General features: G+C 42.2%; 1 protein-coding gene and 1 pseudogene across 3 annotated transcripts in view; one reads left to right on the top strand and one right to left on the bottom strand.

The window, feature by feature from the left end:
• Positions 1-3235: 3235 nt before the first annotated feature.
• Positions 3236-25412, top strand: part of ANXA3 (annexin A3) — a 53734-nt gene continuing 31557 nt past the window's right edge. The window contains exons 1-4 of one of the 3 annotated variants that reach the window (XM_043572399.1): positions 3467-3538; positions 6460-6511; positions 9588-9671; positions 23892-23979. In XM_043572399.1, coding sequence (XP_043428334.1) covers positions 6497-6511; positions 9588-9671; positions 23892-23979 — 187 coding nt within the window. In that variant the 5' untranslated portion in view covers positions 3467-3538; positions 6460-6496. Of the gene's footprint in view, positions 3258-3466; positions 3539-6459; positions 6512-9587; positions 9672-23891; positions 23980-25412 lie in introns of those variants that run through there. The other 2 variants (XM_043572401.1, XM_043572400.1) reach the window with 2 other exon arrangements.
• On the bottom strand, positions 10980-13376 carry LOC122478751 (annotated as a pseudogene).

Below are 25412 nucleotides of genomic sequence, written 5' to 3'. Positions count from 1 at the left end.
AGAAAATAAATGACTTCTTTTAAGCCCCTGAATTTCAGGATGGTTGGTTATATAGCATTATGGTGGTAGTAGCTGATACAGTTGCCCACCCTCTTATAATTTTTCACAATGTCCCATTTAAAAACTAATCTTTGAAGTAATCTAGTCTGTAATGCTATTCACATCTTCTCCTAGGAACCTCCTGCTCCTTGTACCCAACATTCTAGTGTTTTCTCTCTTTCCTTTCCTCATTTCATTTTCAAATGATAATGTCATCAACCCAAACACCTGTGAACAAGAAGCTATGTACAATAATGTTCACCAAAGAATTATTCATGGTAGAAAAATATTGAAACAATGCAATGTCCATCCTCAGAAGAATGATGAATCAACCATGATAAAGTCATAAAATGAAATACCATACAGCAGTTAAAATGAATGCCTAGCCACTAGAGTAGCTAGCCTTGAACAAAAGAGCCAGTGGAAGTATATACATCACCATATCATTTATTTAAGTTGAAAAGCCTGCTAAATAGTGTTCTATAATACTTACAGCTATATCAACATTTTGAAGCAAGTATAACAACATGCAAAAAAATAATAACAGTTTATTGTTGGGTTATCTCTGGAGAAAGAGGGAGGCAAATGGATCGGAAGGAGCACAAAAGGAACATCAATTGTATCCATTTATCTTTTAAAATATCTCAAAAACATTCTCAATGAATACAACATAACGTTTAAGCTTTGATAAATCTGGGTGATGAGTACACAGGTAGTCAATATTATTATAATATAATTTATTCTTGTTGGTATCTTTAAAATATTTCACAATTAAAAATTTTATATAGTAATTTTTAAGTTTATTTATTTTCAGAGAGAGAGAGAGAGAGAGAACAAGTGGGGGGGAGCAGAGAGAGAGAAAATCCCAAGCAGAATCTGCATTGTCAGCGCAGAGCTCGACATGAGCTCAAACTCATGAACCATGAGATCATGACCCAAGCTGAAATCAAGAGTGAGCTCCTTAACTGACTAAACCACCTGGATGCCCCTATATAGTAACTTTTTCAGAAGAAACTATGGGAGTTATTGTAAGCTGCTTGCTACAGTCTGAATGTTGGTTTCCTCTCAAAATTAGTACGTCAAAATCCTACCTCCTAAAGCAATGGAATTAGGAGGTGGGACCTTTGGGGTGATTAGGTCATGAGGGCAGAGCTGTCATTAATGGGATTTGTGCCCTATATTTGTGCTCCAGAGAGCTCTCTTGCCCTTTTGGCCATGTGAGGCACAACAAGAAGACAACTGTCTACAAACTAGGAAGGGGGCCCTTACCAGACATGAAACCTGCCAGAGCCTTGGTCTTGGACTTCCCAGCCTCCAGAACTGTGAGAAATAAGTATCTTTGTTTTTATAAGCCACACAGTATATGGTAGCCTGTTATAGCAGCCCGAACAGACTAAGATACTGCTCTTCTCGACTGTTCTTACCTCAGGCTGTTCCCGGCCCTCTTGGTCATTGTCTAATGTTGCCTCTTGAACAAATCCCAGAATTGGCTCCACCCTAGCGTGGCACCTGCTTCTCCCTGGGAAAGGGTGCCTGTTCTATCCTGACCTCCATCCTTGGCTTTCGCCCTCAGGCCTTTGCTGTAAAGTCCTGCTCTTTCAGGGGCATTTCACTAAAGGCGAAGAGACTAAAGACTGTGAAATCCCACTGGGAAGAGCCAAAACCGCCACACTGCCCTCATTCCACCTCTCATTAACTTCATTTGAAGTCCAAATGGCAGAGGATCTAGAGTCTCCCTGTAGGATTTTAATTTTCTCTTCTCTCTTTTGATTCACAGTTTATGGAACCTGCATAACTGCCTTTTTAGAGGATGAGTTGGATCCCTAGACCAGTCTCCCTCGAACATGTTCAGTGCTTCCCCACTACTAAGTTGTGCCCAAACACTCGAAGTGTGTCATTCAAGATTCAGCCCTGCCCAGAGGAAAGGTACATAAGCACTGAGGCCAGTGCTGAGTCCCAGTTATGACACTTTTTACTCCAGTGGCTCTGGATAAATCACTTGGCCTTTCTAAGCTTCAGTTGCCTCTGTTGCAAATTGTGATAAAAACAGCACCTCCTAGAGTTGCCTTGAAATAAAAGAGGGGTTGCCATCAGGCACTTAGTCCAATGCCGGATACCCAATCAGCGGTAGCTTCTAGTGTTCTGTACTACATTCTTCAACACCCAACTCACGATTCCCTCGATGCAACCAGGGCCTTCATTTTTAGACTCCTTTGTTTGTTTTGTTGTTCCTGATGCCTAGAATGCCCTTCTACCTTCCTATCTCCCAAGTCTGTGGTTCTAATCCTCATACTAGAGAGCCAATAAGCTTAGCAGAGGGATAATACAATTCCCCGGGTTCAAAAATGAAGTTCTGTCGTTTCCTCCCTGTGTGACTTGCTTAAATCACTTAATCTCTCTGTCTAGGTTTCCTTATTTATAGAATGGGGGACAGTAACAGTACAGGTATCCCCGGATTTTCCAAAGTTCCTGTGAGGCCACTTCGCTTTCACCAAATGCCGACATCCTTAGTACCTGTTTTTCCTAACTGAAAGAAGAGAGGAAAAAAGGCAAAACCAAAAACAGTCTTCAGCATTTGTTTTGCAGCAGCCCTAATACAGGGAGGGGACACGCCCAAGCCAGAGCGCCCTCCCCCCTCAAGCTCCTTCCCCCAGAATTACACTGAGCATCTCATCAGCAAGTCTCCGTAGCTTCGAACTAGATCTATGAGCACATGAGCTTCCTCTCCATTTATTTTGTGCATCTGTTGGCAAGATGTGTCTAAGATACCAGAAAGGCTTACGAGAGGTTATTGGGGGAGGTGGGGAGGTGGGGATGGGGGCGGGGCAGAATCTGGGAGCGCTCAAAAGCTTTTCCATATAAATTAATGGTGATGGCTTCTTCACTTCCTGCCATTTTGGCTTAGGGAGGGTTTCGCAGGAACACTACTTCCAAATACCTGGGAAACCGGTATCTACCCTATAGGGCTGTTGAAAGATTGGTATTACGGCATCCTCCTAAAGAATTTAGAACAGTGCCCGGCCAAAGTCCATGCCAGAGAAATGTTATGGGCTGGCACTGGTGTGGAGTGTTCGCCCTCCGTTCCAGGCCTGAGCTTCCTGGGAGCCGGGACAGTGTAATCTTTGAATCCACGCGCCTCGAACGAAATAAGCACCGCAATCAATCTGCAGAGCTTAACGCAAGAGAAGGGGACGTGGAAACCGAGGAAACGGGTCTCGGTGCGAGGGAGTTGGGAGACGAGGGCGGGAAAGCGTGGCCACCCCGGAAAGCGGAGAGCTGCGGCGCCACCGTGCAGAGGTGGAGCCCCGGCTGCCGCGGGGCGCGGCTGGCTTTTCCCAGGGCCTCCGGCGGCGGTCAGGTGGGGCCCGGAGGCCGGGGGAGGGGCGGGAGGAAGGGGTGCGGTCGCGGTCGCAGACTCAGCGGACGCGGAGCACCGGCGGCCGGGCGCACTCCCTCTCGCGGTTCTCCCGCACCCCGGGTCCCCGCGGCCCCGCTTCAGGTAAGTTCAGCCTCCCCGCGCGTCGCGCGCGGCTGCTCGGCAGCTGGGAGAGGTGGGCGCAGGGCCCGATTCCCCGCGAGCGCAGCCCACGCCGCATACCAGCGGGCCGCGGGGGTGCGGGGCCTGAGAGGCTTCAGGGAAGAGAGTCCACGACTCCCATTTCAAATTGGAGGAAACTGAGGCCCAGAGGAGCAACCATGGGGTGTCCCGGGGAGTCACCCAGCGGTGGTGAGGGCGGGGCGCAAAGCGACCCCCAGCTGGCCCTGCGCCCTCGACCCTTCAGGTTCCATCACAGCTAGCAGCTTACGGATCCAGCTGGCCATCTCGGCCTCCCAAGTCGCGAACGTGTTGGGGACAGAAAAAGAGCAGGGAGTCACAAATGTCCTGTGGGTCCCTGGGGGCTCAGGAGGGGCTGGCTCGAGCTCCATTCTGAGGACTTGGAACCCCACCCATCCCTGTGAGCAGTTTCTCCTCTTTAAGTTAAGCCATTTATCCTACTACACTTAATTATTTTTAGGTGGTAGAAGAAAAGTACATTTAGCTATTAAGTATTGGGAATCGGAGGAATTTGCTTTTCCTTGAAAAGCCTCACCTTTTTCTTTGATTGCAACAGAGTCCATTTCACGGCTCATGAATCATCCTGCTGGCATTTAACTCAGCAGGTAGGGAATCTGGCTCCTAGATTGCAAATGACTGTATATAGGAAACTGTGGTTTGTGCAAGGTCCCAGGGGCTCTGGGTCCCTGATGGCTCCTCTGGCTGCTGATAAGGAGTTACATACACAGCCAGACTTAAATTCTTTCCCAGGATTTGTGTTCTACACAGACCACAAGTCTACCATCAGGGAGAGCTACATTTACAACTTGTTTTATCAACATCGTAAAAACTGTAACTCATTATAATGTTATTCTGCAAAGATATTACCATTGGCTTCATGAAGGCAGAAAATTTCAGACTGATGAGAAAGGGAATTTAAAGATGTAAAGAAAACCAGAATCTTGTTCTCAGAGCTATGGTGGTTGTGTAGAGCAATCTGTTGAGAAATAGGAATTGGGGATGAAGTAGAGGAAATGAGGGAGGTACTCTAATCCCCTTCTGAAAAGCATCATTAAAGTTCTGTTGTTAGGTCACATGGCCTCCAGTATGGAGTGATTTCTTAAAACTTCAATCAGTAATAATTGTTAATAATTTACAATTTACAGATTGTACTGGATCAACACATATTGAACATCAGCTTTGACAGTGTTTGGGATAGGCACTCGGAGAAGGCAGAAGCATGGAAGTTAAGTTCATACCTTTGGAGTGTCACTGTCTAGATTCAGGAGGGGAACACTCACTTGCTGTGTGGCTGGACCATTGTTGTACCTTCTCTGTGCCCCAGCTTCTTTAAATGCAAAGTGGATAGTATTAATGACACATAGCTCCCTAGATTATTGAGGTTTATATTAAATCATTCATTCATTCAATAAGTGCTTTTTTGGGGTGCCTGGGTGGCTCAGTCGGTTAAGTGTCCAACTTCAGGTCATTATCTCGTGGTTCGTGGGTTGAGCCCCACATCAGGCTCTGTGCTGAATGCTTGCTCAGAGCCTGGACCCTGCTTCAGATTCTGCTCTCTCTGTCCCTCCTCTGCTTGTGCTCTGTCTCATTCTGTCTCTCAAAAATAAATAAATGTAAATTAAAAAAAAAAAGTATTTTTTAGTGCCTTCCATGCCCCAGAGAACAAATATGACAAAAAGCCTTGCAGAATTGACCTAGTGCTTTTTATATTACCTGGCACATAGTAAGAACTCAAAATGCTAGCTGATATTATAATACATATTACTTCATTCTGTGCTAGCAGCCCTCCCCTTTTTACAGATGAGGAAACTGAAGCTCAAAGAAATTGAGTTTTAAGATACAAAATCAGGGGATGCCTGGGTGGCTCAAGTTAAGCATCCAACTCTTGTTCTCAGCTCAGGTCTTGATCTCAGGGTCGTGAGTTCAAGCCCCATGTTGGGCTCCATGCTGGGCATTGAGCCTACTAAAAAAAAAAAAAAAAAAAAAAGAGGCAAAATCAGAACTAGGACACCTTGTATCCACTGTGTATACAGAGGGATGCAATGTTAGACCTGGTAAGTAGAGAGCCCATTGCCCTAGGCTACAGAGCGCCTCAGAAAATCAGGCTAAATATTTCCAGGAACTAATAGTGTTGATTTCCTATGAACTTTGTTCTGGAGCTATCTTTACATTTTTAGATTATTTTGTTCCCAGGATCAGTGGGAGCAACTTGTATTTCTAAATCAACCATGGAGATATACCAGCATGTTTGAATAATGTCTACATATGAAAAGTGCATGGGTTCCTAAACAGGGCTCCACCAAAGAATTGCCCTTTTCACCTCTGGGCCCTACCAGGAACCAGACTGCCTTCTTAAAGAGCAGGCATGTCTGTTTATAACAGGCTGTAGGCTTGGAGCCTTGTCAAATGTAAATGGAGATATCACAATCAAGCACGAAGAATCAAAGTGAAGCCAGCTAGAATTTGTTAACCATTTCTTTTTCTGCTGCTGTTCCTTATGATGGTATGGATTCTGGTTAAAAGAACTCAGCAATCAACATAGTTCTATTGGATTTTTAAATGAGTCAAGAATTTGCTTTCCAGGAAACATGTATAAACCTCTTAAGTGTAGAGATTTTCTTTTTTCTGTCTTGTTTTGACCCCTACCCAGATCCAGCACAATCCCTTGTATATAGTAGGTGCTCAGCAAATGTTTGTTTAGCAAATAAGGTACTTAATGTTAGAGACACATCATCTTACTGAGATGGTTTCTCTTTGAATGTTGACTTCTGGTTTGCAGATTAAAGATTAAGGGTTATTCTGAGATTATTGTGTTCTGAATCCCAGATTTATTCTGTTTAGTAATTTTTTTTTTCTTTTAATAGTTTAGTGTGATCTCAATTCAAGCAAAAGTGGGATATCATGGCCTCTATCTGGGTAAGTAAAAACCAAGCCCTCATAACTTGTCTTAGTCAAATCAAAATATTAGTAAAAGTGTTTTGAAAGTTGATAAAATGTTCATTGGAAAATATAACATGCCAAAAAAGCTAGAGGATGTCTAAAAATAATAAAATATAAAAATGTATTTGTAGAGGTACATAATTAAAATTATTTTTGATGATACCAAATTAGAGATCAACAACAGTAAATTTCATCTGTGATTTGGGAATTTATTATATGATAAAGATAATGTTTCATATCAGAGAGGAAAAGATAGCTTATTCAATAAATAATGTTAGGAAAAGTTCTAGCCATTTGGGAAAACAGTAAATCTGTATTCCTTCTCCCTTCTTACATTAAAAAGAATTTCAGATGGATAAAACACTGAAATGAAAGAGACAAGATATGGGAGAATTTTAACAATAATCTTGGAGGGCCATCTGGGTGGCTCAGTCAATTAAGCATGTGACTCTTCATGTTGGTTCAGGTCATGATCTCAAGGTTTGTGAGATTGAGCCCTGTGTTGGCAACACAGAGCCTGCTTGGGATTCACCCTCTTTCCCTCTCTCTCTCTGCCCCTCCCCTGTGTGTGTGATCTCTCTCTCACTCAAAGTACATACACATTTAATAAATAAGTAAATAAAAATAAAAATAATCTTGGAGTAGGAAAGGCAGTTACAACTATGACACAAATCAAAAGCCTAAAAGAAATACATTGATCTACTTAACTGCATGTAAATTTATGGTTTACATGCAAACAACACTATTAATAGAGTCAGAAGACAACCACAGGGGAATAATATTTACAGGATAACAGACAAAAAACTTATTTCCTTAACATAACAATTACTTGAATAGGGGCACCTGGGTGACTCAGTCGGTTGAGTGTCTGACTTTGGCTCAGATCATGATCTCATGGTTCGTGGGTTCGAGCCCAACGTTGTTGGGCTCTGTGCTGACAGCTCAGAGCCTGGAGCATGCTTCAGATTCTGTGTCTCCTTCTCTCTCTTCCCCTCCCCTGCTCGAGCTCTGTCTCTGTCTCTCAAAAGTAAATAAATGTTTAAAAAATTGTTTAATTACTTGAATAAATCAATAAAAAAACTCAATGGAAACATTTGTAAGGGACATGAATAGGACATGAAAAGAATTACAGATGTAATACAAGAAAATATATGAAAAGATGTTATCTCTCACTAGGAAATAAAGAAATGTAAACAACACAGTGAGAAACCATCTCTACCTAAGTATTGGTAGAAGCAAGGAAAGCCTATAGTAAGACCAATGTCAGAGAGTATGTCGATAAGACAAGTACTCATACTCTGATCATGGGAGATTAAACCTGGCACACTTTTGGATGGTATTTTGGTGATATCTATCAGTGTTTAAATGCACACCCTCTTTAACCCAGTTATTCCACTTCTGGGTACTTATCCTATAGATATACTTACATAAGGCTGAAAAAAATACAGGCTAAAAGACATTCATTTGTATTCATGAAAATATGCAGGCAGCATAAATGGCCATGGGGTATGAAGTGAGTAAGTGACTCATTTGTAACTTACAGCCATTTTTAGGTGATCATTAAAAAGAATGGGAAAAAAGGGGGTCCGGTCTTTATACACTGACGTAAGAAAATGTCCAAAGAGGAGTGCCTGGGTTATTTGGTTGGCTGAGTGTCAGACTCTTGATTTTGGCTCAGGTCTCGATCCCAGTGTCGTAGGATCAAGCCCTGCATCAGGCTCTGCCACTGACAGCGTGGAGCCTACTTGGGATTCTCTTTCTGTCTTTCTCTCTTATGGGGAGTCTGTGTGGCTCTGTTGGTTACTCTTGATTTCGATTCAGGTCATGATCTCATGGTTCGCGGGATCAAGCTTCGTGTTGTCACCTCTGTGCTGACAGCACATGGAGGCTGCTTGGGACTCTCTCTCTCCCTCTCTCTCTGCCCCTACCCCCCTCTCAAAATGAATAAATAAACATTAGAAAATTCTTTCTCTCTCAAAATAAATAAACATTCACACACACACACACACAAATTCTCTCTCCTTCTGCCCCTCTCGCCTACTCGCCCTCTCTCTCTGAAGTGAAAAAAAAAAAAAAAAAATTAAAAAGTAATCAATGAAAAATAATCAATTTACAAAATATATCTACAGAATGATTCTGTTTATAAGAAAGAAAAAAGAAAAAATATCCATGAAGACTGAATTGCATGAAAACTTTTTAGAAAGGCAGAATTGTGAGCAAGGGCACATTTATTTTTTAGTGCATCACCTTCCATGCTGTAATTTTTTTGTGAATCATGAACATACATTATATTTCATGAGTGAGGGGCAGAAAGGCCTAAAGAATAGCTTGTATGGAGATGTACCAGCCCTAAGCATGGGTGGTGCTGGGCAGAGGTGTGCTGCTGCAATTGTTGCTTGGCCCCAAGTTATTCCCTTACCATGGCCAGGAGGCCAATCAGTCCTCTTTCCAGGTTTGAAATTCCTGCTGCTATTGTAAACACTTGGTAGAATCAGATGGGGAACAAAAAAAAAAAAAAAAAAAAAAAAAATCTCTCTAGTCCTTGTCCGTTAGTAATTCAACCTGGGATTAGTTGGTCAGGCTCTCTAATTAGTGGGTCAGCTGACACCTTCAAAGTCATGGCTCATTTCTGAAGGGCTGGGAGAAACCCAAATGTGTGAGAGAGGGTGTATTTGTTTTCTGTTGCCACCATAACCAATTACCATAAATTTAACAACTTAACACAACACCCATTTTTTTAATCTCACGGTTCCTGTGTGTTAGAAGCCTGAACTTGGTCTCATGGCACTAAAATCAAGGAGTTGGCAGGGCTGTGTTCCTTTCTGCAAACGCTGGGAAGCATCCATCTCTGAGCTTATTTAAGTTGTTGGCGAAATTTACTTCTATTGACAAATGAATGGGTGAATTAAATGTGGTACGCTGTCCCCCTTTTTCGCGGTTTCACTTTGCATGGTTTCAGCTACCCACAGTCAACCACAGCCCAGAAGCAGAACGTCCTCCTTCTGACAAATCGTCAGAAAGTGAACAGTAGTGGAATACTTTCTTTCACTAGTTTCTAGATCTCAGCGCCTACATCATTCACCTCAGTTCATCTCATCACAAAGGCATTTTATCCTCTCACAGCATCACAAGAAAGGTGAGTACAGTTAAGATATTTTGAGAGAGAAGGGGCGCCTGGGTGGCGCAGTCTGTTAAGCGTCCGACTTCAGCCAGGTCACGATCTCGCGGTCCGTGAGTTCGAGCCCTGCATCGGGCTCTGGGCTGATGGCTCGGAGCCTGGAGCCTGTTTCCGATTCTGTGTCTCCCTCTCTCTCTGCCCCTCCCCCGTTCATGCTCGGTCTCTCTCTGTCCCAAAAATAAATAAACGTTGAAAAAAAATTTAAAAAAAAAAAAAAAGATATTTTGAGAGAGAGAGACCATATTCGTATAACTTTTATCACAGTATATTGTTATAATTCTTTATTAGTTGTTGTTGTTAATCTCTTATTGTGCCTAATTTATAAATTTAACTTTGTCATAGCTATACATGTATAGGGGAAAATAGTATACATAGGATTCAGTATTATCTGCAGTTTTAGGCATCCACTGGGGGTCTTAGAATGCCTCCCAATGGATGGTGGGGAGGTGGCTACTGTATATCCATACAGTGGAGTCTTATTCAGCCTTAAAAAGGAAGGGAATTGTGATACATGCTACAACATGGATGAACCTTGAGAACATTATGCTAAGTGAAATATACCAGTAATAAAAAGACAAAATACTATGATTCCATTTCTATGAGGCATCTGAAGTAGTCAAATTGATAGAGACCAAAAACAGAGTTATGGTTGGACCACATAGAGACCAAAAACTCCAGTTGTTGGGCTGGAGAGGATTTGCTGCTTGATGGGTACAGAGTTTCCATTCTGCACAGTGAAAAAGTTCTGGAGGTCTGTTTCACAACCGTGTGAATATTCTCACCACCACTGATCTGTACACTTAAAAATCATTAAGATGGTAAATTTTATGTTTTACCATAGTAAAAAAAAACAAAACCCTCAGATTTTTGTAAATATTCTTATCACTAACTTTTATCTGTTCTGTTTTCCCCCTTACACACAAAAGCACATTAAACACCTAAAAACAAATAAGCAATCAAGTCCATGCTTTTCTCCTAAACTACAGATCAGTTTGCAGTTACCAGTGGATGGTGAGTTTATTGGAGTGTTATGATCAAGAGAGAAGACTTTGGTTGCTATTTTAGTACATTGCCATGGAAGATGAAAGACTAGCTGGTTTCCTGGGTCTATAAATTTGAGGTGTGTTGCAACCATCCATTGTATCAGATGAGTCAACAATCTATGTTGTATTACTGTTTCCTTTGGAACTGTTGCATATCTCTGTTCAGGCATGTGTTCTCCTACTTAAAACCCAAGGAAAGGACCTGATATTGTAATAGTTTGTACTCTTTGGACCCAGGGTCCCTTGTCTTCTGTTGCCTTTAGGTCATAGCAAACATTCAGGCAACCCACAAATTAGAACTAGTCTTAGGAACATAACGTGTGTGTGTGTGTGTGTGTGTGTGTGTGTGTGTTTGATACCTTCATTGCTTTGGGGGTGGGGGGCAGGTGATCAGGAGCTCTTGGGGGGGGGGGGGGTGGGCCAACTGCCTCTTCACCACAGGCTTCTGGCTGTGCAGGATGGCATTGGCTCTGCCAGTGGCAGCCATGCGCACATTGGGGCGGTACTTGTTTTTGAGGACCACGTACCTGATGCTGCTGAGGGCTGCCTGGGCATTCTTGTTAATGGGCTGCATGTAGGAGGTGTCAGGTTTTTGCTGGTTGGATCCCCACTTCATGACTACCACTAGACCTTTGCCATCCGCTGCGGGTCAACACCCACAGTCTTGCTGTGAATCACCCCATTGTAGAGGAAGGAATTGTGAGCCTTCAGGTTATGGGCTTCATGCTATGTGTCTGCTCACTCCTCTTCATCAGGAAGCTGGAGCAGTTCGGCACCACCATCCATTGAAAGTGGGCGGACATGGCAGCAGAGTCGGAAAGAGCCGGAACATGACTTTATGAAGATGCCATAGCAGTATATTTCCTATACATGCCTTCTACAATGCTGGAGCTCTCGAGCAGATATTTTGGGGTCTTTGCTCCTTGGTCAATTCCTAACTTATTTTTACAGAATAAGGAATGCAATCTGCTATTTGTTTGAATCCTCAAATTACCATTTTTATTATGCTGCTAATTTTTCTCTAAACTCATAACCACTGTAATCCTTATGAGCTAGTATAACATCTTAACTTGGTATATACATTCTCCCTTCCCTAGTCCAAACTCTACTTTATAAATGAGGAAAACATGGAACCACTCAGGAACCAAGGGATAAAAGGTATTTTACAAAAATGTAACTTCACATAAATGTGATGCCTGCAAACTTTGTCTTGGAGAAATTCATCAAAAGGCAGTTAAAGCAGCAGGTACCTGCCACATTGGGCTCTACTGGGAACAGAATGAAGACAGTCCAGCCACAATCCCAGCTCTTCTCTCACATAACCCTTTAATGGGTTAAGAAGCGGGCTCTTGACTATGACCTTGAGCAAGTTACTCTCAGTCTCTTGCTATCTCTGTTACCTCACCTGTAAAATGGGTATAACAGTAGTACCAACATCATTTAGTGCTTGTAAGCATTTACCCAGTTCATGTAAAATTGCATTAGCCGTGCCTGGCATGTAGTGAGCCCTCAGTAAACGTTAGTTGTAATCATTATCATTCCAACATATTATTTTTTAAAAATCATCTTCCTAGCTAATGAGTATCCCTGCAACTGTTTTTGTAAAGGAGTTTCTGGGGCCTGATTTTATGACAGATCAACAGCATCCTCTTCCCCACTGGAATGATTCTCTCTGAGCCATCTGAAAACAGATGGATTTTCCTCAAATAGATTCTTTCTGACCACTCCTATTTTGAAGATTATTTCTAGAGCAGTTTTAAGTTCATAGCAAAATTGAGGCAAGGGTAAAGAGATTTCCCATATACCCCCTGCTCAGACACATGTGTAGGGTCCTCCATTATCCACATCCCCCACCAGAGCGGTACATTTGTTGCAACTGATGAACCTACATTGACTCATCAGAATCACCAGAGTCCACAATTTACATTACAGTTCACTCTTGGTGTTGTACATTCTGTGCCTTTGGATATTTGTATGCATTTAAAGATATGAATGTTCTGTTCCCACTCCAAGTGTGTATACTGCAGAACAGTACTGACGCTCACTACCTGGAGTTAAACTCCAGGTTTAAGAGCCCTGCCCTCACTTCAGACACCAGCTGCATGCCTCAGAGCTACCTGCGCTTCTGACCTATACATTCAGGGATTTCTGTGACTCTCTAGCTTTCAGTGATCATCTAGAACAACTCATAGAGTTCACTGAAAGTGCTGTATTTGTGATTACAGGGTTTTTTTTTTTAATTTTTTTTAATGTTTATTTATTTTTGAGGGAGAGAGAGAGAGAGCATGAGCGGAAGCGGAGAAGGGGCAGAAAGAGAGACACACACAGACTCCAAAGCAGGCTCCAGGCTCTGAGCTGAAGTCAGATGCTTAACCAAGTGAGCCACACAGGCACCCCATTACAGTTTTATTAGAAAGCCTGCCTACACATAGAGACATAGAGCAAGGTCTGGAAAGGCCCTGTGTCCGTGGAGTCAGGACGCATCACCCTCCCTTGCACATCGTGTGCCCACCAGCCAGGGATCTCCAGAGTTTTCACTGGGATTTCGTGACATAGGTGTGATTGATTGAATCACAGGCCATGGGACTGAAATTAATCTCCAGTCTCCTTCCCCTCCCAAACTGCCATCCTACAGCTATCTAGAGGCTTACCCTGAGTCACCTTGTTAGCATAATAAAGACACTCCTCTCTCAGGAAATCCCAATGGCTTTGAAGCTCTATGCCAGGAACCCAGGACAAAGACCAGAGATATTCTTTGTTAAATGAGTATCTATATATGTATGTATACATATATCTATCTGTATCTATCTATATATGTATACATACATATATCTATCTATATCTATCTATATATGTATATATCATCATACATATATAACTCACATCAAGGCTGCACAGAATTTCCAAAATATCATATTCCTTTATCGTTTACTAAAATTATATTAACAATAAGGTACTGGTTACCTTGTGCTGATCAGAACTTCTGCTTGGAAGTTACTATCTTTAATAATAAGGAACACAGGGGAAAATGAGTACATGTTTTGTAATAAATACAGATTAGCAGGCAAAATCACTCAAAGCATGAGGTCCATGGAGAAGAAATACTTAAAGGGATTCTTGATGGTGGAAAGGTTGGGGAAGGCTTATGTAGGGTGGAAACTTACTAATAGGAAAAATTAATCCCTGACAATGTGTTCTTGTGAGGAAGAGAGCACAACTTGTCTTCCCCACCCAACCCTTCCTCTCTTTCCCGGGAACAATATTGGTGCACTTTGACACATGAGGACACAATGGTTCCATTTCCGCTGTGTAACCCGGAGTAATGACACCAACAGTAGGGATGCCTAGGAGAGGTGCCGTGTGCTAATGTGAGAGAGAATTAGGGAAAGTAATGCCTTTCTCTTCCTTTCCCGTGGATGACACCAGCCCCAGGCTGTTGATGCTACTGGTCCTGGGTACAGAGAGTTGGTGAGAGCCCTGTCCAGTTCATATATCTAATTTTGGTGGGGACATCCCACCTGACCTTTCTTTCCTGGTGTGTTTTCTCTGCCTAACCACACAAATCTAAAACATGTGTGGGGAGAACACCTGTGTGACACACATGTGGTTGTGTTGAATTTCTCCTCTGATCTCCTCCCTGCCTACTGCATCTCAGGGCTGGAGGATCTGGCTCTAAAACTGTTTTCATTGAACTAGACTCCTCACATCCCAAGGAGATGGGCATCATGCCTGATTAGGTGCTCTTCAACACAACTGCAACTTCCTCTCTGGTGTGTGTTTTAAGCCGTGTTTCCTAAAGCTTCTTTGGATAAATATTGGCACTCAGACAGTTGCAAAAATGGTCCTCTGCAGGAAGTTAATGAAAAACAGGTAAGACCTGGATTTCAAATCAAAACATTAGAGCCTTGTTTCAGGACAGAGTCTGGAAAGAAACACTGTCTAATCTGAGTGAGAAGAGAGAGGATTCACTGGCAATGAATGGACTGAGCATTAAAGAGCTGTCCTTTGCCACCCCCTGGCCCCAGGTCACCCTTGAAGGCCCCTCTTTCACACTTAATCATGATAAAAAGTGTAATTTGCCAAATCTATGAGTCCCTATTGGAGAAGCCTGCTAAATCACAGGCAAAGAGGAAAAGAAAAAGTTTTAGATTGAGAGCAAGCAATGTGAAGGGAAGAGAAAGAGGGAGACACAGAATCTGAAACAGGCTCCAGGCCCTGAGCTGTCAGCACAGAGCCCGACGTGAGGCTTGAACCCACGGACAGTGAGATCATGACCTGAGCCGAAGTCGGATGCTTAACCGACTTAGCCACCCAGGCGCCCCAAGCACAAGCATTTTAGAGTACAGAGCAAGAAGATTAATACAGACGGAGAGGTCTCACGTGCATTAGAAGAGAATAAGTCAAAAGGGCAGAAAATTCTCAATCTGTCCCTTCCTCCATTATCAGATTTTGCTCCTTTGGTTTCTAACCATTTGTGTTGGAGTAAATACTTCACGTGGGTTCTGAAGGCATGTTTAAATAGGCGTAGTGACAGTTCTGTCTGAACAGCATGTACAAAGCTGAAGAATGCATTAGTCAGATTTTTGAGGTATGACATGGAGCTCTGAAAAGGCACATAGTGGCATTTGAGAGTTATCAAAGAAAGCAAGACTTAGAATAAGAAGACATTTTTAATTCACTTATTCACTTAGCAAATATTTGCTAAGCATCCACTATGTGCCAGATACTTTTTTAGGCTCTGAAAATACAGAGAAAGAGAAATTTAAAAAACGTGGAGCTTATGTGCCTCTGATTTTTATTAGGGAAGGTAGCTAATAAACTAAGAAGTAAATGTATATTATATAAAGTCAGTTTTAAGTACCCTGGAGGAAAGCAAAGATGGATAATGACAGTGATGGAGAGTGTGCTTTTTCTGCTCAGATATGTGAGCAGAAGTCAACATGGAGTGAGGGAGTGGGTCAGGAGAATATCTTGGGGAAGAGCATCCAGCAGAAGGAACAGCAGGTATAAAGCCTGAGATGAGATGTATCACCCCCTGAGGTGACAGGAGGGGGACAAGGAGTTTTGGGGAGGCATGACACTTCTGTTTTGGGGATCCTTCAAGGACCACAGAGAATCTCAGTAGTCCCAATAGCCTTTGTATAAACTCTTCAAGGAATTTCCATTATGTAGGTTTACTTTGCATTAGGAAGAGTTCTTAGATCTGTAGCAACTTGTTAGGATTGTCACTTCCCAAACACACACTTGTACAAAACTCATAAAATAATGCATGTAGCCATCATGTTATGTGGGCATTAATGACCTTGGCCACAAACACAAGAAATGTTCTTTCTGTAATATTACAAACAGTAAACGTCCCTGATCTCGGTCCCTCATGGGTGGATTTCCATTCCCATAGAAGTGATGTGGGAGCAGACTGGGTGTCACCACTACATTCCCAGCATCCTGCCAAACCAGTGCCATTTTCTAGCCAGGTACCCATTTTAGAAGATGTAGATGATGCAAGATTCCCCAATCCAATAAGTCAGCTTCCCTGTATCTTCCAGAATCTTCCAGAGTTATAGGGCAGGTCCCTTTGACAGAAGTGTCTCTCCTGGAGGATGAAGTCGGATATGTACTTCATCTAACTGAGGATGTGGCCAGCATAGCCATACTAGTCTTCCACTCTCTGTGGCTCTTGGCCAAGCAGAGTTTGGTCAAGAACTGTTAGCTAAGTTAAGTTAAACCTGACGGATTGTGGATTAAAATTTTAATCTTCAAATACTGCTACTAAATAACTCAAAAGAAGAATATAAATTATTTATAATCCACTTCAAATAACGAAAATTATTCTGAGAAAGAAGTTTGTGTTGATAAAGACTTTTGGGAGGCTCAGTGTTTCAGACTCAATCCAGTTAGTTAGGTTTGCTGCCTTCACCAAAGAACCCCTGAGTGCTTGTAGAGACAGTTAGAAAGACATAACAGAGTCACTGGAAACATCCCTGGTTCACCAGGCTTCCACCCTGGCTTCTGGAACCAGCTTTGAAAGATCTGGAATAGCCTGTGGTACTGAAAGTGGCCACTGAAATATTTCTAACATATTCCAGATTTCCTAGGATACAATGGTCACTTTGATCTCTGAACTACTGATGTTTGAAGGAAGCAATTTCATCAGGCAGCCAATTGTGTTGTGTACGTCTTGGAGAAATTCCACACCTTGGGATGTCATCATCTTGCTTCCATTTTCTTCCAGCAAACTCATTCATAGTTATTTATTAAGCCCCTATCTGAAGACTGGTACTGGGCCAGAGCTGGATACAGTGTAGTGAGTAAAACAAAAGGTCTCTGCCCCTTGGAATTTTATGTCAGAGGAGATAGAGGTGCAGATATAAACGGTGAGAGATAATACTGAAAGCTGAGTGCCCTAAGCGGGGAGGGTTGCTGAGATGGAGACCAACAGGAGAGGACCCACTCAGGTCAGGTGGCCAGAGCTGGCTTGTCAGAGAAGATAGCCTTTAAGCAGAGGAATGAAGGCAGAAGAACATTCCAGATAAAGGGGATAGCACAAACAAAGACAGTAAGATGAAGAAGAATTCAACACATGTCAGCTGGGCTCTCAGAGAACTGAGGTGTGCTAGACAAAGGGGAGAGTAGCTCTGGGTGGTAAGGATGAAGAGGGGAGTTGGGTCAAGCCACGCAGAGCCATGGGGCTGACTGACACAGAGCCCTTGGCTGCTTGTGGGAGGTGGTAAGAGGTGAGCAATGGAAGGAAGGGAGACCACTGCAGATGTCCATGTCCAGGGCAATGGTGATGGTGACTTGGACAACAGTAGGGGCAAGGAAGATGGGGAGAAGTACACAGGAGATGATCTTTTTGAGAGAGTCTAAATACAGTAGGCTTTGCTGATGGATTGCATTTGCAAGGAAAGACAGACACATCAAAGGAGACTCAGGTTTGTGGAGGTTGGTGGTACCATTTAAAGGGACAGGTACTGAGAGAGAAGGGCAAATTAGGGACGAGCTCAGAGACTACAGTCGGATTGCCTGGGTTCAAATCCTGGCTGTGCCACAGGCAAGCCAAATGACCTTGGAGGAGTCTCTTCTCTGTCTTCTCCTCTCTAAAGTAGGGATCATAATAGTCCCAACTGCATAGGGTGGCTTTGAGGATTAGATGAGCATATATGGGTAAAGCAGAAGTAAGTACAATGTAATTGCTATGTGGGGAAAGAAATCAGCTTGAGAGAAAATAATGAATTGATGTGTGAGACATAAAAGCAGACACATCAAGTACACATTGAATATACATGACCAGTGTTCAAAATAGAAGTCTGGGCTGGATTTATAATTGTGGGAGTTGTTTGCATGCAGCAGAGGGTACTGGTGGGAATAACCCACAGCAGGATTAGAGGAAAAGAAAAGAGATTTTCCATTTTACAAGTACCTAATTTATAGAGGCCAGGCAAAGAGGAAACCTGACAAAGAATAAATGCAAGCTGGAGGGGCAAGAAGAAACCCCAGGGATGGGTCCCAGGAACCAAAAGAAGGCAGAGGTCTGGCTGGGTTGACCATGTTTGACACATGCTTCTGAGAGGTCAAGGTGTCTTCTGATGATAAACTGTGTTTCATGGAAAGCAAAACACAAATAGTTTGTCCCTATCTTTCCTCATTTCTGAATCACACATCTTCTACTCCAGCCCAACACCCTCCTCTGTTACAGCTTTCCAGTGCTCTTGCTCTGAGACTCCCCTGATGAAATCATTGTGTTTGAAATAAGAAAAGAAGGCAAGTATGGATCTTTCCTCAGTTGAGTGAGACAAGTAGAAATGCATACATGTCCTCTGGACCTCTTGGACGTACTTCAGACGAAGCCATGATGTCACTGGCTTCTCTCAATCACCGGAGGCCGCCAATCACTGCTTCTCCCACCCCCTGCTTCTCTCTGCTGCCCCTGGGTGGGAAACACTCCAGCAGTGGTGATGGGGAGCCTGTTGTTTACAGGGATCCAGCAGTGGTGATGGGGAGCCTGTTGTTTACAGGGATCCCTGCTGTATTCGTTTCCTGGGGCTGTTAACAAAGTTTCACAAACTGGGTGTTTTAAAACAAGAGAAGTGTATTCTCTCACAGTTCTGGGGGCTGGAAGTCTGAAATCAGGGTGTCCATAATGCCATGCTTTCTCTGAAACCTGAAAGGGGATCCCTCCTTGCCTCTTCCAGTGCCTGGTGGTTTGCTGGCAATCTTTGGCGTTCCTTGGCTTTCAGCTAGCTGCACAGCCCCAGTCTCTGCCTTCACGGTCACATCACCTCCGACATGTCTCTGTCTTCACAGGGTTGTCTTCTAAGGACACCTGTCATATTAAAGTAGGGGCCCACCCTACTCCAGTATGACCTCATCTTAACTAATGACATTTTAGTCAGCTTATATCCAAATAAGGTCACATTGTGAAGTATTGTGCACTCGGCCCGACACATCTTTTTGGAGGGACACGATTCAACCCATAATACTTGCCTCCCTTGACCATATTTCATCTCAGGGCCCTTTACAATAAGCTTTCTTTGCTTTTGAAAACCAGCTTTTACTAGAAAAATTGAGTGAGAACCCCACATTTTCCAAGTCATGATTGCTTTATTTATTTTTTTTTTTTAGTCTACTCCACCTTCCTTTCTCTCATAAATCTTCATGACCCCAGAGACTGTTTTGACATTGAGCAAAGAGTGATCATTTCTCCCCAGCTTTTCAAGAGTTCCTGAGTCCTGGAAGTTTATATGAGGCATTTATTTGAAAGTTTAATTTTAGGATATGGCCTTTACAGGACTTTATGAAGTGATGAGTGATTTGGCTCTACCTCACCCTCAAAATGTACCTTGTAACAGCAGCTGTTCTTGCTCTGAAGCATTTGGCTTTAAATATGTTTCCTGTCAACAGAATTGCTGCCTTGTGTTTTTCTCTTTCATTCATCCTTCTGAATATACATGTTAAACTTCTTGCAAACCCAATACACTGGGTTTGAAGAAACAGGTACAACCGGGTTTCATGGTCAAGGACAGACTGACCTCTCTCCGGGCAGTGGGGGGTGGGGGGTGGGGGGAGGTGCCAGCAGACAGCTCTCCAGGCCCAGCTTGGCCACACCAATGGCTTCAAAGAATCGGGTGCTCTAGTGACCTCCAAAGGATAGTTCTAGAAGATCAGACAAGATGATACTGACATGAAGAAGACAGTTTAAATGAGATGCAGCCTAGCCTGGTAATCAGGAGCAGAAGCTGATGAGACTGTCCACTTCCTGGCTGGGTGAACTTGGACAAGTTACTCAACTATCGGTTTTTGCATTATCCGTAAATAGTATGTACTACACCTGCCTTACAAGCTAATTGTGAAAATTGAATGAGCTAATGCAGGAAATGTGCTTAGCACAGGACTGGCACACAGTAGCAGCAATTGTTATTAATGTCAAGACGTCCTGTTATTTTCCCCCCTTTATTTAGACATTCCTTACTTTAATTTATTTTCCAACTGCTTTCAAGATCATTTCCCCTTTGGGGGAATCCTAAGGTCAAGTTTGAGAAAAGGGAAGAAACTAAATGTATTTAAAGAATGTGGAAATCTGATAAAACATTTTTTTTTTTTTATAAATAAAAAGACTTTGCTAAGTATCCGTGTCCTACACTAGCATGACACTTGGCTAGGGTGTCAGGGCTAGTGGAAATAAATGAAGTCAAGCCTTGAGTGGTAGTTTAAATATTAAGGAATTAAGCCTGCAAGGAAGCAGGCGATGCAAATAGTTTCGGTTGTCTGTAAAAATGCCAGCATTCCTGAAACAGTGAGCTCATCATCAAATTCTTCTTCCACCTCCCAGAAGAGAATCTATGGCTTGTTTACTCCTTTTGCTTTGGTTTTCTGGGCAGCTGAGAATGAAATAGAGCAGTGGTTCTCAAACTTTAGCATGCGTTAGAATCATCTGGAAGGCTTGTTAAAACACAGATCCCGAGTTAAAACACAGCCCCAGGGCTGACTCAGTGACTGAGGCTGATTCAGTAAGTTGATTCAGTAAGACTGGAATGGGGCCTGATAATCCGCATTTCAAACAAGTTCCCAAGTGGTGCAGATGTGGCTGATCTAGTACCTACACTTTGAGAACAGCTAATGTGGAATACTGTGATACATTGCAATATGGTGGAGAGCACAGGGCATTTTAGACACGAAAGCAGGCAGATTCAGATTCTCCAACTGTCCTTAGCAGCAGTTATGTTAAGCAAATAACTTCTCTGAAATCAAGTTTCTTCCATTTTTAAATGGAAATACTGTAATAAAATCTACCTTGTTAAGGTCATTGTAAGACTGAAATAAATTGTAAAGCACTTTGTTCATGGACTGGCATGTGCTGGTTTAAAAGATTCTATTAATTTATTTTACTGTACAATTTTTTTTCATAAGTCATGTAAATGTTCTTGAATGTTCCGGGCAACCAAGTCTATCAAATGAATAATACTGCTTATTTAAATAACTGAGGCATTCTGAAAAATTTCACAAAGCTTCCACTTTAGAATTTCTATGCCATTTTTCAATCTGGTGTGTGTGTATGTGTGTGTGAATGTGAGTGTGTTTGTGTGTGTGTGTCTTTTTTCTTTTAATTAAACAAGCAGTTCCTCCCCATTTAATTCTTGCTAGGTGGCAAATTACAGAACAGACTGAGAATTTCAGCCTTCTCTGATTTTGCGCATTGGAATTTCAGCATATTTTGGTGTGTAGGTAGTAGAGGACAGTGAAAAGGTCAAGGCTAGAATGCAAACCTTGAGTTTTCATGAACAATTAGAATCTGGTTGCAGTTTTGCCTTCTAGTTTTCAGAAACAGACATGTGTGGTACAAAACCACCAGGGAACTTCTTAAACGCGTAGAGTCTACCTTAACACCTCATTCCTATATGGTTCAGTATGTCTAATGAGGGACCTGGTCAAATGCATTTTAAAGAATCACCCCAGGTAATACAGACATTACATTTCCAGAATGACTAGGAGTAGGCTGGAATGGTCATGACTGCATTCAAATTCAGGTTCTGCTGCTTAATTAGCTGTGTGAGTTTGAGCAAATTTGCCAAGGGGGGGTTAGAGAGAGAAGCTTTTTTTTTTTTAACATTTATTTATTTTTGAAAGGCAGAGAGACAGAGCATGAGTGGGAGAGGGGCAGAGAGAGAGGAAGACACAGAATCTGAAGCAGGCTCCAGGCTCTGAGCTGTCAGCACAGAGCCTGATGTGGGGCTCGAACTCATGACCCATGAGATCATGACCTGAGCCAAAGTCAGACGTTTAACCGACTGAGCCACCCAGGCTCCCCAAGAGAGAATCTGTTTCTTTTAAAAAAAAATTTTGTTAATGTTTATGTATTTTAGGCAGAGACACAGTGTGAGCAGGGGAGGGGCAGAGAGAGAGAGAGAGAGAGAGACACAGAATCTGAAGCAGGCTCCAGGCTCTGAGCTGTCAGCACAGAGCCTAACGCAGGGCTTGAACTCATGCCATGAGATCATGACCTGAGCTGAAGTCAGACGCTTAACCGACTGAGCCACCCAGGTTCCGAGAGAGAGAGAGAGAGAGAGAGAGAGAGAGAGAGAGAGAGAGAATCTTAAGTAGACTCCAGGCTCAGTATGGAGCCTGACTCGGGGCTTGATCCCACGACCCTAGGATCATGACCTGAGCCGAAATCAAGTCTTAAATGCTCAACCCCTCCAATCTTCTTAAACATTGGTATCTTATATGTGAAATGGGTCATTCTTACTCATTTATCAGAGCTGTTGTGCAGGTCATATTAACATATCTATTAGGTGCCTAGCACAGTGCTGGGTGTGAAGCACTCAAATGCTCCAATATTGTGGTAGATCTTCTAAAATGCCAGATATTTAGATAAGATCAACATAAAAGTTCCTAGATGGATAGAACTGAAATGAAGCCAATTGGCTCTGTGAGTCCATAAAATATTTACTAAGCCTTGGAGAAATGATTCTCCAAAGATTATATTGAAGTGACTGATTTCTTACAGGTGCCATTAGATCAGACACATTCACAACTAGTTTCTAACCTGTTATAAACACTCTTTTAGAATTAGAATTCCTTATTTTGGATGCTTTCAGATTAAATAAACAGTGTTTGATCGTACTGAAACAAATTGTTCAACCTAATGTACTGAATCAGTGGCTTCTCATTTTTTACTGTGCCAGAACATTAATTTTCCATTCACTTTAATGTGGCAAGATAATGTCCAATTGTGAAAATATTAAACACTTCAGGAGAGCCTAAATGAAGCCATGTTAGCACAAGACAACAGAACCAATATTATTCAGTAACAGGATAGGAAAATCAACTTAGAAAGAAAACATTATTACTGTAAAGACACGTTTTTATTCCAAGAGTTAGGAAATAACATATAAATACATGTTTACTTGGATTTTTCTCAACATCTTTGTGGCTGTTGTACAGTCTCTTAAGCAGTTTTAAGATATTTTATCCTTTCTGTAAAATGGTCTTTCCCAGTTTACTGATGTATTTCTAATTTGTGTGTTTAAAATTAGTATCATGGCATTTTTCATTTCCATGCTATTCCTGAAGGTTTATGTTAATGGCTTTCAGAGTTTATCAGCTGCAATCCTTTAAACAAAGCTTAAGAACACACAGTCCTAATGGGGTTTTCATTTGTGGATCCTTTAGTGTAAGGTTCCCCAAGGACAGTGGTCAGCATTAATGAAAACATCTTGAAGTCTGTAAACCACAGTTACTTCTGTGTTAGATGTAGTGAAAAGCCTTGAGCTCTCACTTGAAAACAAAGAGGATGCAGGAAATTCTCTCTCATTGCTTTCACGCAGATGCCACTTTATAGCAAATATTTTTCGGAGTAACCAGGATTAACATAATTTATTGTTCTAGAGAACAAATGTTGTATATTTCTAATTTGTTACACCAGAGGGGAAAAATGAAAGGCCTCTTTGTATATGTAGCAAATGTCACATTGCCTGCCTGTCTGGGGATGGGAGAGTCTCCTGAACCACTCCTGAAGAGAAAGGAAGTTGTTGCAAATTATGGGTTTGTTATGCTTCCAATGTGCATGTGGGAATGTACATAATACAAACAAAGAGGTCATTTTGAACTAGTGGCACTTCGAAATATTTCCTTCCAGGTTGGACACCGAGGGACAATGCAAGATTATCCGGGCTTCAGCCCATCAGTGGATGCTGAAGCGATTCGCAAGGCAATCAGAGGAATCGGTCAGTACTGCTTTGTAATTCCTCTCTTTATGTTGAAGCAAATCAAGAAAGTTACAATTTAAGTGCATTGGTTCAGGGGTACCTGGGTGGCTTAGTCAGTTAAGTGTCTGACTCTTGATTTTGGCTCAGGTCATGATCTCACGGTTTGTGAGTTCAAGCCCCACATCTGGCTCTGTGCTAACAGTGCAAAGCCTCTCTTGGAGTTCTCTCCCTCTTTCTGTCCTTACCCCACTTGTGCTCTCTCTCTCTCTCTCTCTCTCTCTCTCTCTCTCTCTCTCAAAATAAATAAATAAACTAAAAAAATATTTTTTAATATTTAAAAAAATAAAATAAAAAATAAAAGTGCATGATTCAATTTGCCCAAGTTGGGTTACTTGACTATAGAAATTGTAAGGACTGGAGCGCCTGGGTGGCTCGGTTGGTTAAGCGTCCGACCAGCTCAGGTCATGATCTCGTGGGCTTGTGAGTTCAAGCCCTGCATCAGGCTCTGTGCTGACAGCTTGGAGCCTGAAGCCTGCTTCAGATTCTATGTCTCGCTCTCTCTCTGCCCCTCCCCTGCTCAGGCTCTGTCTCTGTCTCAAAAATAAATAAACACTAAAAAAAAAAAAAAATTTAGAAATCGTAAGGACTTTTAAAAAATGTGAAATAATAAGGAAAAATGTATGGGACACCCAGTTTTATTAAATCTTAATATTTGCCATATTTACTTAATAGGAAACACTACCATCACCATGGACCAACAAGAATGGTCATCGTAATGAATCATTACAGATACCATCCCTGCTGATTCTTCCTGGATCTCTTTCCTCCTCAATTCCCTTTCCACACTGATTTGTAATGCCACTTCTGTCTTGTAAGTTTCTCTATTTTTCTGCTCATTTTTCTCACCATCCTAAACTAGAGTGTATTCTCGTGAAACTTAATTCTGTAACTACATGTGTATGTATGTATGTATTGTTTTCTATGGTCTCAAACAGTATAAATTGGAACCATGTTGTGTATTATATGTACATTCTTCTGCAACTTCTTTTTGTCTGTTAACATTTTTTTTTAATTTTTTAAAAATGTTTATTCATTTTTGAGACAGAAAGAGAGCGCAAGCAGAGGAGGGACAGAGGGAGAGGGAGACACAGAATCTGAAACAGGCTCCAGGCTCTGAGCTGTCAGCACAGACCCCAACGCGGGGCTCAAACCCATGAACTGTGAGATCATGACCTGGGCCAAAGTCTGATGCTTAGCCAGCTGAGCCACCTAGGCGCCCCTCTTAATATTATGTTTTTGAGATTTATCCATGTTGATATGTTTAGCTCTGCTTCATTAACTTTACTTGCATAGTAGTCTATTGAATTATTAGATCATAAGATGGGATATTGATGGAACATGTAAACTGCCTACAATTCTTTTCTATTACAGTATAAAAATGCTGCATTGAA

Source organism: Prionailurus bengalensis, chromosome B1 (assembly GCF_016509475.1).
Source record: "Prionailurus bengalensis isolate Pbe53 chromosome B1, Fcat_Pben_1.1_paternal_pri, whole genome shotgun sequence".
Classification (NCBI taxonomy): Eukaryota; Metazoa; Chordata; class Mammalia; order Carnivora; family Felidae; genus Prionailurus; species Prionailurus bengalensis.
The sequence above is the reverse complement of the archived record's forward strand: the minus strand, read 5'-3'. Positions and strand labels throughout refer to the sequence as shown.